Source organism: Hoplias malabaricus, chromosome 5 (genome assembly GCF_029633855.1).
Source record: "Hoplias malabaricus isolate fHopMal1 chromosome 5, fHopMal1.hap1, whole genome shotgun sequence".
In the NCBI taxonomy this organism is placed as follows: Eukaryota; Metazoa; Chordata; class Actinopteri; order Characiformes; family Erythrinidae; genus Hoplias; species Hoplias malabaricus.
In genome coordinates this window covers 22177317-22196026 of record NC_089804.1, presented here as the reverse complement: position 1 = coordinate 22196026, position 18710 = coordinate 22177317, and the positions used below count along the sequence as shown (strand labels likewise).

Below are 18710 nucleotides of genomic sequence, written 5' to 3'. Positions count from 1 at the left end.
TGCGTGGGTTTCCTCCGGGTGACTGTGAGGAGTGTGGTGTGTTCTCCCTGTGTCTGCGTGGGTTTCCTCTGGGTACGTAGGTGTGTGTGTGTGTGTATGAATGTGTGAGTGTGTGTGTTGCCCTGTGAAGTACTGGCGCCCCCTCCAGGGTGTGTTCCCGCCTTGCGCCCAGTGATTCCAGGTAGGCTCTGGACCCACTGCGACCCTAAACTGGATAAGTGTTACAGACAATGAATGAATGATTTTTTTTTTTCTTTTTAAATATGTACATTTGTGGAGAATATATGCTTATCAGCTATAATATGAACATTAGAAGAAGAGAATGGAAGGGGCAAAGTATGCAGAGCAATGGATAAATCTAGTCTGTGATTGTAGCACTACACTGCTCCTGTGTGGTCAGTGGAGCTGAGAGAATTCTTCCCTCGCAGCACAACACATTTTTATTTCTGTAAAATAATTAAAAACAATGAAAAGGTCAGCCACTCCCTGTCTAAACCTTGCAGTAAACCGATAAATAGAAATGGCCTCAACTTAAAAGTTGCCATCTTCTGTAGAGCTGGCATTATTGGGATACAATTTATTTAACTCCTGTAAATAGCAAGCAATTTTTTTTGCCATGTCCTCCACCCATACTTATAAATATTCATAGTCACACGTTATGGATTCTTACCACAACCAGAAAAGTTTAAGCATCAGAATACATGTAGTTTTTACAGCAGCCACAAGGTGGCAGACACCTGCTGCAAAACACGCAAAAAGAAAAGAAGAAACAGATCTCCGACGACACCATGTGTTTAATTTAGTTTTATTAAAATACAAAGCATTAAGTCTTTTAAGTGTGTGTTAGCCGTTTGGCTAACAAAATAACCACTCAAAAAATAGATGAACATCCTCAATAACTGCACTAACATTCAGCCATATCTTCTCATCTTGGATTTTAAGAATAGTTACAGCCTCAGAAAATCAGAACAAATCCAATAACCAATGCCACAAAGGCTTCTAGACTTAACACCATTTCTAATAAACGTCCTTCTGGACTGTACATAGACTTGATAAAAACGTCAATTTGAACTGTACATCTACACCTTCAAATGCGAACGGCCATGGAGTTGGCACTTACAAAAAAATATACAGCTTGCTACATTGTAGACTTTTAAAGTACAGAGATGAAGATTTAAAAAGAAAAGTGCATCATTATCACTGATAAAGACTAAACGATTACGCGACACTGTATCGTCCAAACCTCTGTAGACAGCCCTTATTAATTGGTGAATTCGTTTACTATAAAATGACGGCATCAAATGCAATGGGACACTAGAGCAGCTGCACATGAGCCTAAAGTCAGGATGGTCAAGGCGGAGTGTCAGCACGAGGGGAGGAAAAGCCACTTAGCATTGGGCTTCGATGCAGTGGGACTGTGTTGAGGCATGAGCTCCGTCCAGTACCTATGGGAGATGCTGGGATCCAAAACCAACCACCATCAGTACCTGAAATTCTGAAAAGCATGAGCTAGTGTCTTCTACAAACTTCTGCTCAGTGAATCCAGAAACATGCTCAAGTGGAGAGTGGCGCACAACCGTAAGCCTAATCATCTGAAGAATGAAGAACTCGTCTAAATCCAGTTCACAGTAACAGAGAGGAAGTAGCTGTAACAGTCACTGAAATGTTTCAGAAACATTAACTAAAAACAATCCTGGGTTGCTTGAATCGGAATTCATTTCTTAAATACATGGAAATATCTGCGTCAAAATAAAAGGCTTTATTTGTAATGCACAGAGCATGAGAGTGAATTTCAATAAGTATTATTTACATGATATCTATAGTTACTTTTTAACTAATCACTGTATGAAACAGGACTACATCAGTGATGGTATTCATTGGGACGCTATAAAACTAACCCCCTCATGTGGAGTCTGCACTGTAGACAGTCTGTCTTCCACTGAGGGTTGTTTACATACTGGCAGAAGACTGATTTGAGAATATGAATCTATTTAATCCTAAAATATCCTCGTTACACCCCCCCACCACCACACACAAACGTTCGGGCCCCTCTCTCCGTTCTGTCCCAACAAAGCAAAACATAGGCCACCCTTAAAGTTTTTCTTCATGAAATTGATGTTTCAGACGAGAACTGGTACAAGGCGCATCTTTAAAGCCCTGTTTTTTTGAGAATCAAGGCACAAGCTGTATTTCCACCCCTGCCACCAAGCCTGAGAAAATTCTTCAGTCTGAACTCTAAACTGTGGTTCAGAATGAAACAAAGCCAATGAAGTGTGACTGAACGTAATAGGAGTTTCCAGAGAGAGAGAGAGAGTCATAGCTGTGGCACTTTGGCTCGGGAGTATGAGGAGTGTCCAGGTTAGAAGACGTTGAGTCTGGTGGACGTCAGTGTGGAGACGTTGAAGTCCCCAGTGTGAGAGACTCTGTGGAGGGATGGTTCTGAGGCACTGCGGTTGATTTTGGGAAGAGAGTGCTGTAGCAGCTCGATAGACGCCAGAATCTGAAGGAAATGAAGAATGAGGTGTAAGTTTGACAGCGATGATATGCTACGTTTTTTCAGTCTCACAGAATTAGACGGGGTATTTTTGCTGATTGATTTGTAAAAGAGGTCATTTCTGACTGATACTAAACATTAAAAATGTTTATAGCAAGAAAATGCATTTGTATAATGCATGCTGCGTGGTGTAGTGAGCTGCACACATAAGGCCCACTAGTGATAGGCTGGAATGGCCATTTAAGATGGCGCTAAAACAAACCAGGCAGGTTTTTCCAGTGTTCATGTCACTAAATCAGAGAAGATGAGGATGGTTACTTGAGGGAACAGTGGCCTGTCGTCTTTAGATTTCTTGATGCAGTCGGCCACCAGCCTCTTCATGGCTTTGGGGCAGTTTTTGTAGAGTTTGCTGAGGTCTGGAGATAAATATCCTCTTCCTACCATGTATATGATCTAGGAGACAGAGAGAGAAGAGTATTCCATTAAACAAATCCAGTTAATTTAATGTTTATACTCAGATTATGGCTAATCTTCACCAGAAAGCAGTGAGGGGAAAACGGTTTCTTTGCCAAAACCTCTGCCCCCTCCCCTGGGCTTCAGGGGAACAATGAGAGCAAGGCCAGGGCCATGAGTTTGTGGTTTTTCTGCTGGAATTTGCGAGGGAGTCCACTCTGTGGCAAACAACTGAACTGAGCTGAGGCCTCAGTGTGGTCTCAAAGTCTGACTCGACTCTGGGATATGACCTAAATTTAGAGCCAGGGCTCCAGAGTGACGGCCCAGTTACACACAGATTCTGTAAAGGATGTGCTCATTTATAATCAAAGAGACAAGCAACAAAAAACCTGTCGAACTGTACATACATGTGCAATTATTATAATGCTAATATTAAGATCAGAAACTGACCGTGTGTAAAATAACAGTGGTATTTCAGTGGTTTTCAGTACATGATTCTCATTGTTGTTTTAGAGTTCTGTGAGATTACCTGGTCTCTGTTCGCAACCATGGAATAGGGCAGTTCTCCGGTCATCAGCTCATACAGGACGATGCCATAGGAATAAACGTCCGACTGGAAACTGTACGGATTATTGTCCTGCATACGGATCACCTCTGGAGCCTGGGGTTAATTACAGAGACTGTGTTTATGACATAGTCATTAGCGCACATTTACATTTAATTAAATCTGTTTTTTGAAGGATTCTATTTCTTTAGATAGTTTACATTCATTCATTCATGAATGTGGGTCCAGAGCCTACCACGAATCATTGGGCGCAAGGCGGGAACACACCCTGGAGGGGGCGCCAGTCCTTCACAGGGCGACACACACTCACACATTTACTCACACCTATGGACACTTTTGACTCGCCAATCCACCTACCAGGTCCCTGGAGCTGTGTGACTGCGACACTACATGCTGCGCCACAGTGCCGCCCCTGGATAGTTTACAGATTATAATAAATTTGCAAATATTAAAAAAAAATACTTAAGTATATTTTAGGTAAATTATTTAGTCACTGATTCCTTTTTAGGTGTTTAACTGTTTTGTTAAAATGCTGATATCTTAATTCTTTAAAGCTTAACTCTATTTTTATCCCATGTATAAACAACAACGTCGGCTATATACTAATGAAGTGTTCATCTTTCTATGTATTAAAAATGGTAATACATTTCTAAAGGTGTTGCATGTATTATTCCTATTGCATTCATATTTAATCTGAATTGAGATTATGGCTTCATCTACTGCAGGAACGGGATGTTCTTGTTCGTACCATCCACAGCACGGATCCTGATGGCTCCACTTGATGAGAGCCGCTCCACCTCGTCTTCACCGTAGCTAGGCCAAAGTCTCCGATCTTCACTGTTAATGCATCATGTAAAAAGATGTCTAGGGAGTCCTCTTAAGGTGCTTTAGATCTGATCAGAATACACTGCATTAGAAATGTTCTGTTGATGGGCTGGACTTCACGGGTCTTATCAGCATCTTACGGTGTCAAACTTTTGCTTCTTTTGCTTGACACTGAAGCTGTGAAGCTATTTTATACTTCATTTTCAAAGGATTGTAGTCACCACTAATAATTAGTGAATTCAACCACATTTTAAGGTGTGGACATTGTCTATACTCTCCACAGAGAAGTGTGGAGGAGCTGCACATGATTCCCAAAGCTAAGAGAGAGATAGAGGGATGTAAAGGTGTATAAATGCATATTATTATTATTTTAAACAAATTACTACATTACACAACCCTTTTATATACACTCTGTTTTTCAAGGATACTGTTGGACTTCATGTCCCGGTGGATGATATTCTTTGCGTGCAAATAACTAGAAGAAAAAAAGAAAAACAAAAGCATTGTGAACCTTGAAACACAGTTGCTCTTTTCTGCAAAGCCATGTTTTTTTTTTTATGCATTGTGCAAAATTCCCATCAGATGGGTCCTTTTTAACCACAAGCAGAGCACTGACAAAAAAACTGCTTCCATGTTTACATACGAAACACCCCCTATTTAGAGCCTCAGTGAACTCTTGTCCCATATCTAAAAATAGGTGAATTCAGCTGTTGATGGGACAGAAAAAGGCCAGATGTAAACTGTTATGACAAGCGTGAATGCTTCAGACAGATGATTTAAAAAATAAATAAATTAAAAATGAGTGAGGCGTACTGAGCGATGGCTCTTGGGCTCATTAACTTGTACAGTGACTCTCAGAGTGCGCTGAACTCACTCTGATGAATATTCATGCAGCCAAGCTCAGGTTTAAATAGAACTAATCGTTATGGGACAGGGTAGAAAACGGCATTCTCTGAAACGGCAATATTACAGGAGAGCATTTATCACTTTCCTGTAGATCATCATTTATAAGGCTACGGGAAATGTACATAAGCTTTAAGGAGCACCACCATAAACCTTCATAACCCTGAATAAATACTTATTCTGATCAGCGTCAAGTTGTAGAACAACAAAACAAAGTGTATTTAGACTGTGTGTCAAGGCTACCTCAGAGTACCTCAACTTAAATACGACATTTCAAACCATATATATATAAGGCACAACTGGTGTCAGAAAGGTACGAGGTCTTCTCATAGCAGTGATGGCATTTCTAACAGCTCTGATGTGTTTTATTGTTCTAAAGCCCCTCAAACTCACTCCATGCCCTGTGCAGTCTGCCGGGCGATGTCTATGAGCTGGAACATCTGCAGGTTTGTGTCCTGGACGTGAAGGTGTTTGTAGAGACTGCTGCCGTCACACCATTGGGTCACGATGGCCAGTTTTTCTTTGGTCATGTAGCCCATAAACAGCAGGATGTTCACATGCCTTGTCTTTCTGCAGTAGATAGATTAGAGAGTTATGAAACACTGGATTTATCTAAAATATCTAACCAGGGGTTTTGACCAGGGGTTTATTCTGTCCCCCGTGTACATTATTAACAAAATGCTACTGGGGTCACTCCAACTCTTTCCCAATTCATTTTTCATTTAAAAATACATCCTCATCATCTCTTTCTCTTTATTTTTTTCCCCTCACCTGAGCACTGCCACTTCGTTGCGAAAGGCCTGGAACTGCTCAGGGGTAGGATCTGTCACCTTTAAAATCTTCACAGCAACATCACCTGAAAGTGGAGCATTTATTAATGAACAAACAAAAAAAACTGCTCCACTGAGAATCAAGTGAGGGGTCGAGGAGGATTCAATAATCTCCACTGGGGTCCAATTCTTTGTAGCCTTTGGGGATTCTTTGTAGTCATTTGTCTGAAAAGGTCAGGAACTCACCGTGCCACTTCCCTTTATAGACGGTTCCAAATGAACCGGATCCGATCCTAGAGAGGAGAACCACCTCACTGGCATCAATCTCCCAGTAATAACTGGAGTCCCTCTTCTCCCTGGGACGCTGAGAGAGACATTAGATAAGACAATAAATTATACAGACATTTGTTACATTTCAAACTATAAACAAACTTCTGAAATTAAAACATGGAAAGCACTGAAAATGATATTTTTGACCTATAGTGAAGGTGTTTGTTCTGAGCTGTTTGAATGGACCAGGACCGGGACCTGTATTTTCATGCTTAAAAAAAACCCCCACACTTTAAAGATCAGAAAAAGAACTGCTAAAGCATTTAGACTCACAATTCTGGTTTTTTCCTGAGTGTTGGATGAAGGTGCTCTCTCTCTGTGGACAGGAGCTGGGGTTTTGGACTGAGACCACCCTGTGGGACTGAGGTTGTGGGGGCTCCCTGTGCGGAAGAGTCAGAGACCACATTAAAAGACGTGACAACCAGACTTCTCATTCGAAATATAAAAATGCTCATTTAAAAAATTTATATAAACCTCTCACCTGAGTCTTGCATTTTTAAAGAATCCTGTGAATAAAACAAATACCATGTACGTTAACATGTATTTAGAGCTCATTACTGATTAGTATTTGATGCGTTTTGTTCTATAATTGGGGTTTTAAAGGGTCCGTATGATGGAAAATCCATCCAGGGAAGTACCTCAGCAGTGAGGCCATCTACATTCAGTGTGGTGCTGACCATGTGCACATTTGGGGTGGAGGTGGAGCGCTGTTTCTGAGAGAGTGACCCTTCAGGTGGAGGGACTGGAGTGATGTAGTTGAAGGCGTGAGGAGTGGAGTGTCTGTGATGAGTGCTGAAATAGAACGGGGAAAAAATTTATTCAAATAAGGTTCCTATGTAAAATACACTATACATTCAAAAGTACTTGTTTATTAGAGAATAAAGTTGAGATTAAATTCATGTTAATGCCATTTCTAACATATTTATAATGTCACATTCAGTGGGAATAAAAAAAAAATAAAAAAAAACCCAGACAGATTAAATGGAGCTCTAGAGCAGCTGCACATAAGCTTAAGGTCATAAAGCCCAGGGCAAAGTATCCCAAGTATTGACCTGTGGAGCAGTGGAACACCATCCACCATCAGTACTAGACATCACTAACTCTCTTATTGAGAAGCGCTTGCCTCCAGGGCCTCAAAGCAATTTTGCATCATCTACTGTAACGCTTTCTCAGAATAGAAGCTGTTAATGTAACACAGTTGGACAAACAACCCATAATACTCTTAATTTCAGGAGATATATATTGTATGAGCAGGTGGCTACAAACTTTTAGACATATAGAGTTTATTCTACAAATTATCTGACACACGTATAATGGAATAGCTTTAATAGGCCTTCTGGAGGACGTCAGATCTTCAGGATCTGTAGCATGGAAGATAAAATCCCTTTAATTTGTGCTAATGCATTTTCTACTGCCTGATGCGCTCAGTAATGGCCACTGTGAATAACTTCCAAGCAGCTATTTCTGGTTTAACAGACACACCCCTGAGAAATATCGCGCCTCCTTTCCAGAAGAAGTTTCAGAAGTCCCTGTCACCTCTGTACTGTTAATATCCACACTGCATATGTTCTTGTATCTGCAACCTGCTGCTCACAAACACCCCCAAAGCCCTATTACTAGTCATGACTTCAGGAAAAACAATGGGCGAGTTTCTGTCTACAAACATTTGCCCATATAGTGAACCTTCTTTCTGATCGGTCATGACTGCACTATAAACAAATTCATGTTTTTGACCATTAGACTATGCTCTAGCCAAGAGTCGGCTAGAGAGGTTTCAAGAGCCCCAGGGCTGTGAATCTGTGGAACTGTGTTCTCTAAAATCACGGAGCTTCATTCGGAGCTGCCATCAAATTCATAGATGTCCCAGCTTCTGGTGTAAAGCCTTCTCAAAGCAGCAGAGACTGTTGCTGCACCAAAAGTGAGACCAACTCCTGATGAATGCCCATGATTTCAAACATAATGCTTGTTGAGAATGTGTCCACAAACTTTTGGCCAGGCACTGCATTTTACACATGATGCACCAAATGGAAATTCCTTCGCTTCACTCACTCACTCACAGACATACTCTTACTTTAAAACCTGCTCCACAAGAGGGCGCTATTCACTGCTATGCCTAAGAGATATAGTGTGTCTTTGTTTCACTATGCGAGGTATTCATTTCCCTATCCAAACTCACCAGATCATCCGACCACTCCATTTTATTCATTTAAATTCTCCCAAATGAGCTCCAACCTGAGAGCTTGTGTCCATTTATGAATTTCTGTTGCTTCATTTAAAGTAGGTCCATAACGTTTAATTCAAGAAATGTTTAAAAAATGTTTGATTGCTCTTCATATCGCAAAACATCCAGGATCAGTAGAAAAAGTGTTGTTGGTTTTGAGGAAAAGAGGAAACGGGCACAAACCTGGCAGGAAATCTGGACAAAGAATCTCGCATGCGTCGAGAGGAGAGAGGAGGGAGGGATGGAGCTCCACTTTCTCCAGGAGTGGGGAACTGCCTGAGGGAGGAAGAGAAAGATGAAAAGGATGTTCACATTTACAAGCCTTTGGGGCTATAAGGGTTACTTAAAATCATGGATTAAAATGTATCATCTTGAATATAAATTAGCAAAAATGTAAACGACTTGCACAGCAGTATATTACTTCATTCTGCATCACAGTAAAGAAACTGATACGGCTACAGTTTATGATACTTTTACATGATCATTAAATCGATAATAAAAGACATTGATTGAAAATTAATGTATTGCTTTATACACACACACACCTCCATTACTGTATGTTATAATGGCGCTTTAAACAGGATTTTAGCATGAACAGAAGAAGCCAGTGACTTCATCGTCTGAAGAATAGTCCATTGTGTCAGGCCAAGCTTATTTTCATAATTTTCATAATTTCACATTTGATAGGGATCTGCAAACTCAGTATATGACAGAAATAGTTGAGTCTCTATGCAAAACACATGCACATGGCTGATAGGTTCAAGCATCAACAGTCTGAAACTGCTACAACACAGTAGCACACACAGACCACATCAGAATTTTATTCCTAATAATAAACTCTGTAGGTATGCGTTTAACTCAGAGGTCATATAAGCATGAGCACACTTCAGCCGTTTCTGAACGCTCTCAGACGCTGATCTACAGTGATAATGTGAATAAATGTGTATGATCCAAGGCAGAGTGTTCTATGCTCCTATGGGAAACTTTACATATGGCTCTGTGTAAATGTAGATGAAGTCTAATTAAATCTCTCTTTATCGAATTATTTCTCAGATGTATATTCATGCCCTAGCTTTTAATAAAGGACCCTAATTCAGAATCATATATATAATTTTGACCACAGGATGCCGATTTCACAGCGTAAAACATCTCAGTTTCCCTCGTCATTAGAACAAACCCCAAACTTACAGGAGCTGGCGAATGTTGCTCCAGTCAACACACATGGTGGGGACCTTTGTGCTGCAGTGTTCGTGGAATTTGTATCCACACGTCTGACATCTGAAGCCATGCAAGAGAAACTTCTGGCATATGTCACAAAAAGCCAGCTTCAGAAATGTTTTGCGTACCTGTGAAGTGTTGACAGTTTCTTTTAGAAAAGTGAAACACAGGAAAGATTCTTTGCATTTTGTGAAACGTTCATGAAGAATGGATCAACACAAATACCCCACATTTACACATATACACACACATATAGCCTTATAATGTTCATGTACGTGCTTCAAAAAAAACTTACAAAATTGTGTGTGGTCAAAGGAACGTGATCTAAAACTTCAACCACCAGCTCCTCTCCGATGAGTGAGGTAGAATCAGTGTTCCAGTCCATACGGGACTTCTTGCTAAAATTAAGAAAATAAGTAATTGATACCCGAGCATCAGATATGGCAAAGAAACATCTTGTAAACATAGTCATTTTACCTTCTGGGCTGTTCTGGATGGAGCCTGAATACAGCACAGCACTCTGGCTGAAGCCCTCGCACTTTAAGAGCTTTTAATAAACAGCTGTGCAGAGTCATACCTGGTCTCACATTCACCTGAGGAACACAAACAATCTCAAAGCCTCATAAAAAGAAATGTCAATTAGTGATTAATTCACACAGTTTCTCCTTTGTTTACTATAAGGCAAAGAATGCAACCATTAGAAGCTGAAGGAGCTTCTGTACCACTCTAGTCAAGTCTTTACACTGAGGTTAACGTGTGTTCAGCTCTTCTGGAGCCTCCACCTTTCATTTCATGCTCAGGTTGTGTCCACAGTGGGTGTGCCCTAGAGTGGCTCAAATCACTGATTACACTCATATCAATAAGTTGCATCAGTACAAAATGTGCAGACTATTTCCCAACTCACCACAGTGCGCTGCTTGTTTGGGAGATAGACACGGATCGTGCTTGCTTTGGAGGAATCTGGAATTTTTCCATCGTCTGATGAGCGTCTCTGATAAGGGAAGCTCTTGGAGATGGTGGGAGAAATGCAGGTGTCGTCAAAAACAGAGTCTTTCAGTCCAAACCCATTACTCAGGGTCTTCCAGGCCCCCTGAAAGTGCTCCATTAGACTGGACAGCAGACCTCAATCTGTACAAGATACAATCATGTCCTAAATAAATGCCACCAATGAAAGTGAGATAAACTCACTACAAATTCAAGCCTGTGATTCCACTGCTTCTCACTTTAAAACAAATGACGGGAACTGGACGGAAAACAGCAGAAGGTATGAACAAAAACTAATTGTGTAAATATGAAAACAGCATGGAAAAAAAGACGTTACAGCTACTTATACATTCACTACCCAGAGACCTGCCAAGGGCTAGCTCCGTAATACTTAAAAAAAAAAAAGAGAAACAGATCCAAACTGGCTCAAATTGACAATACATTCTGCAAAAACACACACACACCATGCAGACATTTATAGTTATTTTTGCTCACTTTAAGGTTCATTAGGGAACCAAAAGTGTTTGTTTTTTTCCACAGCAAGTGCCCAACGTTTTTGCAGCATAGTTTATGGTGAGACAAAGTATAGATAATAATGTCTAAATAATGTGGCGGTGCAATGCTCTCCATGGTTTTAAAAGGGGCATTGAAAACAGAGAATTTGTTGTTTTAATTATCATCTGTGTCTTTTTACAGAGCACTCCCTGGAACTGGCTTCTAACTCATGCATGATTAGGAATTTCTCTCTGTTTCACACACACACACACACACTAATTCCACTTTCCGAAAAAATAATTGCTTTGAAAAAAAAATGTTTTCCAGCAGCGTTTGTTGATTTCGTCTTAGTATTCGAGGCCTTGATAAATTCCGTGTACTCCTTTCCGTGGTGTATCTGTTTAATCATGTTCGTGGTGTAAAAGTTCCCAACACTGCTACCACCTCGTGAGACAGTAGCATTACACAAATTACACTCGGCGGTCTTGCTGTTTTCTTCGTTGACTGTGAAGTAACTCCACACTGCTGACATGTTTACAGGCCTCTCACAACAATCTGCCTATCATGTGATGCCTGCCGGTCCTATGTAAAAGTGCTGCATTGGCTTACGGCATGTTGCAAATTTCACCCCCCCAAAAAAATATTTTTTTATATATTTAATGGATCGGATTGCATGTTTTGTCCCTTTCCAATATCCGATCCAGCAATTTAGGCCAGAATCGGACCGATACCGATACTGAATATCGGATCGGCGCATCCCTAGTCTCTAAATTCAAAAACATGGGCTTGAATGAGTTACATTTAGTGCAAATGTGTTCGCTGCCTCAGGAGGTTGGTAAATATCTGTCTAAAATAAAGGTCCTCATTAACCAACTTTGATGTATCAAAACCCACAAAACCCACTTTAGGGGTCACACTGAAATCAGGTTTTAACAATACACACAAAACCCTTCCCAACTCAAATCCTTCCCTCTACAGGTCTATAAGCGCTCCTGTCTGAAAGTGAAGTATTAATCCAGTCGTGTCACCTTGCAGTTGTGTAAAAAGTGCAGAGCAATGAAAGAGCGCTTAATCATCAAGTGGCTGCCACGAGCTTGACGAGAAAAGTTGATAAGGTGATTGTTATCAGGTAGAGATGGTTAAAATAGCATGGTAATATCTGATAAGTGAAAACAAAGGGCTAGAATGTTTTCTAGATGTTTCGGTGTGCAGTGAAGGTTTCTTTCTTACACTTTCAATTTTTTCTGTACTCAGATGAGCAAAAACAAAAAAGAAATCTGCAGAATTCGATGTCTGTTTCCTTTACTGCAATAAAGATATATAGCTGAAATATATAGCATTTTATACAATAATATTGATCACACATTCTGAATAATATTAAGTGTTGTTTCATAATTAACAGCATATTTTTTACAATAAAACATTCACATGTCTCTGCTGCAACATCATGATTCCAGAATGTGACTGATGCACCATTTAAAGGCAGAAGGACAATTTTGTATGGGAAATGAAATCAAAGAATTAAACCCATGAATGTTACAACCTTGAGGTGTGTTCAGGAACTTCAACAAAAACAAACCAACAAACTGATATTTTTCCAGGTAAAATTACTCTGATTATTGATTCACCAATGCAGTTTTTATACATATTACAATATACCACAAACACACTCTTCAATGAAAGAGAGGCCATGATAAGCACAACTGTATAGTTAATTTCCCTGCAGCCTGCAGATCCACAGCTGATGCATCATTCTTTATAAAACTTGCTCAGCTGGTCTGTACACTCACCAAAAGGCACAGTGTTGATCTTTCCATCAGCTTGTGCTTCCACTGAGAGTCAGGGCTTTAAACGATAAATCTGACCCAGCAGATTTCTGGTGAAATAAAGAGAAAATCTTCACTTCAGTTTGTGCACGAGGGGAAATGTTTTTAGCGCCTGCTGAATGTTTTCTCTGGGCATAGTGCAGTTTTAGAAGGAAGTTATTCATTCCTTGTTTCCACTGCTGGCTTCAGACCTTGAATGATATCACGTGTTATAAGAAATGTTTTGTCTTAAAACTGTAACCAAAATCAGAACATTGCATGATTTCTACTGTATCAGACAACTACAAAGTTGCACAATACTGCGCTTTCTAATTATTATCATGATATTGACTCATGCAGGAGGATGCAATATGCAAATGAGCACTCTAACCAATCCTAGTCGTGTTGGAAGATTAGTCCTAGATCACATACGTTTGGTATGAACTGGAGAGGAGTATTGAATTGAGCTCTATCATGCCAAGGATCACTGATTCACAGGCCACCGCTAGGGGTCTTTACACCCCTCTAGCACACCCTTGGCATTGGTGACTCAGCAGTTAGCACAGCATAAAGACACTGAATTCACTCACTGTAAGTGATGTCTACAAACATTTGGATACAGTCAGCTTACAGGCTCCACTCATGTTTAGTCCAGGCCAATTCCACGTTCTGCAACAACAGAGGCTTAAGGATAAGCAGAAAAGATCTGCTTAAATGTACACTATGTACTCTACTCACTCTCCATTTGTAAACAATAAAAGCCACAGAAAATCCTGAGGTGGCACTGATTCAGCGGTTCTCACTAGGACCGGACTCTTCTGTCCAATGCTGACAGCAGAGGACAGATGGAGATGTTCAATCTGAAATCTCAGAGACAAATAAAGAACCAAGACTGTGAAATAACATCTGATTAAGAAGGGCTGAGATAGCATAATTTCGCTTCAGATCTGCTGCGCCACCGTGCCACCCCTTCACATAATGTGAAGAAACAAACTACTCTGGAGTCCCTGAATGAACCCGCTTAGCTCCGCTGTCCAATGAAAGACAAGTATCTTCAAAATAGTAACTATAGAGGGGGGGGGGGATTATATTATCTACTATATATTATTCATTTCCATTTATCTATTCATCATCATTCTGGATATAACCTTCAATATATCCAGGCCTCTAGGTGTTAGCAAAAGTATTATGTATTCTTCATAGTGATGTGTTTTTTTTGTCTTTGTCTAAAATAATGTAGTAAATGTAGAAGGGAGCAATGGAAATGTGACCAATTTTAGAGGAAATAAAATTGCATCCATTAACATTAAACATTTGGGTTGGTGTTTGCTTTTCCTGGAAGTTGTGACAGTGACCAAATGTAAATTTTTACTGACCTCTGAGTGAAAATAAAGCCAACAACAAAGGGTCTGCATGCTGAGTCCTGCTCATTCACAGCTGACAATACTAACCCTGATAAACCTCAGAACAAAGCTCTGTCTTACACAATCCCATTCTACCACATTAATGCCCCCATTAGCTTTCAGACCACTTCAACATTAGGCGTCATGCCAAGGGCTAAAATAGTTAATGTTTGCTCTACTTCCTAGTAGTTATAAGTAGAATAATACCTGAAACCTCAGGGGAAGTTAAGGGGGGGGGGGACTCTTTTGCAAGTACATTGCTGCATTTTGTGCCTTCAGCACATTGGGTCCAATCTACTTCCCAACAATCAGAGCTTTTAAATGAAACTGAGGTCAGAATGCTTGGACACCTCGGGTCAAACTATATGTCTATTGATATTTTAAAGGAAAAATAAGGGCTTCAACACCAGGGAGTGGACTTAAACATTAATTTATTTTCTGCAAATGTAAAAATATTAAACATCTATATATATATATATATATATATATATATATATATATACACACACACAATATATCACATATGGCACGATGAAAAATATAAAGCAATATCAGTTCCTTAAAAAAGTTCTATAAATATAGTTATACTCATAAATGTTATATACATATACCCAATACGTTTGGAAAACGACTGTACTCGCCTTTTTAACGGTCGCCATTAAAACAAATTATAACCGTCCGCACTACCGACCGTTGAGCACAAGGTTTATTCACTAAACACTGAGAACTAGAAACGTTCGCTTGGGAACTTTCCGTTCCACCTTAAGTGGTGCCATGGCTATTCAGACTTTTTCAACTTTTCACTTGAATTACACCTTAAAAATGGTGCAGTGACAAGTCAGGGTTTTTTTTTTAAGTTTTCACTTGAATTCCACCTTAAATGGTGCAGCACTAACCGATGGTGCGCCAGTCAAATTCTCAAGTTCATCATAAAGCGTGCAGTTTTGACGTAGCATTTAAAGTGGAACACAAAGTATGAACAAGAAACTGAAGTATAAGACGAGAAATTAATGCAGTTGTTTCAGCATTTGAGGTGAAAAGGAATGAATGACTAAAAAGCCAGGCGTTAAAGACTCTGCGCCTCCGGTTAAGGTGGAACGTAAAGTTCGTAAAAGAAGCCTGGGAAACTTAAATTAGAATAACGTAAGAGGACATTTCTATGTACCTTCATGTGAAAAACCTACAGTAATGATTTTACTGGCATTTTCTAAACGTAAATACTAGAGCACTGTATCTGTGAAGGCTATCAGTTTACTTTTAGTAAAACCATACACTCTAGAGTTGCTTTATGTGTCACAGGTGTCGAGGAGAAAATGCATGCGGTTTATCTTCTGCTGTAAGAAAGATGCACTTCTTGTGTAAGACATTTATGAGTTCCTTACCTACCTTCCAGTGAGATGCACCCGTAGAGGAATCATGCATGCAGACTCATTTCTGGTGTGGTTTTACGCGTCCAATGCAAAAAAAAAAAAAGCAAGAAAACATCAGCTGCAGCAGAAACGCTGCTGAGGGTTCAGAGCTGAAGGCAGCTCGTCATTGCAAACCTCTGTGAGAATTAAAGTGACCGTAAAGCTTATTTGGGGGCGTGTGATGTTGGCAGCACAGGAAAACAGAAGAAAAACTATCCCTAAATTCAGCAACTCCTCTATGACCACACGGAGTGACGCCACTGCTCTGGAGAATGCCATTATTTTAAACTCTGCTTCAGTAAAGCAGGGAACTGTGGGAAATTAACTTTCTCCCTTTCTCTGCTTGTGGCATTGTGTACATCAAATTAAACATATTTTATGACGTTTAAAATCATAATAAATTCATTCTGGACATCCCCTGGAATTTGGCATGTTGTGTTGACGTTTAATAAAAGTTGATCTAGGCAAATTTATCAGAATGCCGGTCTGCTATTGAAGATCACCTAACTAGCCACTAGGGGGGGGGGGTATTCCACAAAGCAGAATTTCTCAGTTAACCAGCTACCTTAATCCTAACGTTGCAGACTGACCAATAGGAATCTCCCTCAGTTCTGTTCCCATTGGGCAGACTTGAGTTTGGGCTAAAATTTTGTGGTAACAAGGAAATCCTGCTTTGTGGAACACCCTCCAGATGTCACGCTTAACAAATCCTCACTCATGTATGAGTGCATTAGCCAAGACGACCTCCAGTGGCCAAGCAGGCAAACCACAACAACAAAAACATTCTGATCAAGCATACGCTGACCCTGCTCTGTCATCTTTCACCTGGCCTACCACTTTGTGGCTGATTTGCTGTCGTTCCTAATTACTTTCACTTTGTTATAATGCCACTGAAAGTTGACTTTGGAATATTTAATAGCAAGTAGGTTTTACGACTGGACTTGTGCACAGGTGGAATCCTTTCATGGTAACCATGCTGGAATTCACTGAGCTCCTGAGAGCAAATAGTTCTGTCACCAAATGTTTGTAGAAGCCGTCTGTACACACCCTGGAGGGGGCACCAGTCCTTCTCAGGGTGACAAACACTAACACATTCACTCACACCCACAGACACTTTAGAGCTGCCGGTCCACTTACATGTGGAGGAAACCCACAGAGATACGGGAAGACACAGGGAAACCCCTCACAGACAGTCACCCAGAGCACCTGGAGCTCTCTGACAGCGACATTACCTGTTGCACCACAATGCCACCCCATGGAAGTGATTGCAACACATGAATTCAATAATTTGAATGGGTGAGTGAATACATTTGGCACTATTTTGTATTAAATCGAGCAATAAAAGGTACAATAATGGAGTGTTTAAATGTGCAGTGGTTTGCAAGATTGCATTCTCATTCATTATGTAGTCAGTACTCAGAAAGGCTAAGACAATATTATGATACAGTACTGGAAAAAAAAAACAGAAGTGCAAAAATACTGAATTTCCCCTATTTCTTATCTCCTCTACTTGACAAGAATGGGCTTCCGATGCAGTTACACCTATTAGCTGATATAACTGGTCATTTCTGTTCTCCTCCCAGTGTCTTGAACTCCAGTTAAATTGTGTTTTCATATAAAATTCAATTACTTTTTTTTTCATATTAAAATCATTTTTGTGTGTCCAGGCAAAAAATAAAAAATAAATAAAAAATTAGTTAGAGTTAATAGTGCCATCAGCTGGCCATTGACCGACATCTCCACCATGGCCATGCAGCTCAGATTTAGTGCATAAATTAATTCTCTTAAATCTTTATAATGCCACATTTCACATTTACAAGAATGTGGACATTTACAGTGATATTTTTGTTTGAGTTCCACAGTTAAATACAGGAGCACAATTTTAGCATTTCAACTGAATTACAATTAAAAAATAAATTATAAATACATCAAAAACATAAAAATAAAAATATTTTAATTCTGAATGGATGCCATTATCATTTTACAACTATAATAAACATGTTATCAGTCTTCTTTTTGTCTAATATCTTTATTATAACTAAAGCTACTGGCTTTTGTGTTTGATCCAATACAAGACAAATATTACAGTGCTCTGCTTAATTCAAGTTTCTAGTTCAGAGTCCATTGGTAACAATTATTTTCAGAAAAAGATATTTTAAATAGAATAACAGCTGAGGTACTATGCAAAACTCACATGTTTTTCTCTAATTAAACTGGGGGAAAATCATTTTACCAAATTAATATTGATAGTATGTTTAATCACCAATCACAACCAAAGATTTAATTAATCAAAAGCAAATGAGTGCATCTTTAATCTTCTTTAATGCATATTGATATAACATCCCATTAAAATATCACCTACCAGAAGCAAGCAGGGTCAAGTGAAGCAGTCCACAATAGTCCCAGCTCAAAAAAAGAGAGCAGGGAATCAGATATAGTCCTCATTATACTCCATGGAATTACAGACTGATGAACTATAACTCAAACGAAATGAGTTTTCTTAACGTTTCAGCAGCTCGGAGCGAGAAAGGCTAAGTTGCTTGTTGGTAAAAATACTTAAGGCATGGCCTTCCACAGAGCAGATAGATGAAGGTACATGTCATCACAGGTAAATGAAAGCCTTCTCACCAAGTCCCAGGACATCACTAATGCACACACAGCTCACATGATCAGGGCGGGGAGAGAGAGAGAGAGAGAGAGAGAGAGAGAGAGAGAGAGAGAGAGAGAGAGAGAGAGAGAGAGAGAGAGAGGATGACATCCTCACTACTGAGATTTAAGGCGTTCCCACAAGCTTGCTTCAGTTACAAAAGCAGCAAAGCAGACACTTAGAAAGAC

At 39.8% G+C, this 18710-nt stretch overlaps 1 protein-coding gene across 5 annotated transcripts; it reads right to left on the bottom strand.

Moving 5' to 3' along the window:
• Positions 1-796: 796 nt before the first annotated feature.
• Positions 797-18362, bottom strand: raf1b (Raf-1 proto-oncogene, serine/threonine kinase b). Of its 5 annotated transcripts, none has more exons than XM_066670777.1 (18): positions 15849-16138; positions 13049-13134; positions 10684-10907; positions 10257-10372; positions 10075-10177; positions 9750-9907; positions 8745-8837; positions 6979-7132; positions 6822-6846; positions 6614-6720; positions 6257-6374; positions 6012-6096; positions 5634-5810; positions 4766-4812; positions 4261-4376; positions 3477-3608; positions 2813-2947; positions 797-2500 (listed from the first exon to the last, which is right to left on the bottom strand). In XM_066670777.1, exons 3-18 carry the CDS (start codon positions 10882-10884, stop codon positions 2360-2362), a joined length of 1908 nt encoding a protein of 635 aa, XP_066526874.1. In that variant the 5' UTR covers positions 10885-10907; positions 13049-13134; positions 15849-16138; the 3' UTR covers positions 797-2359. The 5 variants fall into 5 exon arrangements, with proteins under 5 accessions (XP_066526874.1, XP_066526873.1, XP_066526876.1 ...); XM_066670776.1 differs by having other exon boundaries at positions 15853-16138; XM_066670779.1 differs by lacking the exons at positions 13049-13134; positions 15849-16138 and adding an exon at positions 18238-18362.
• Positions 18363-18710: the final 348 nt, after the last annotated feature.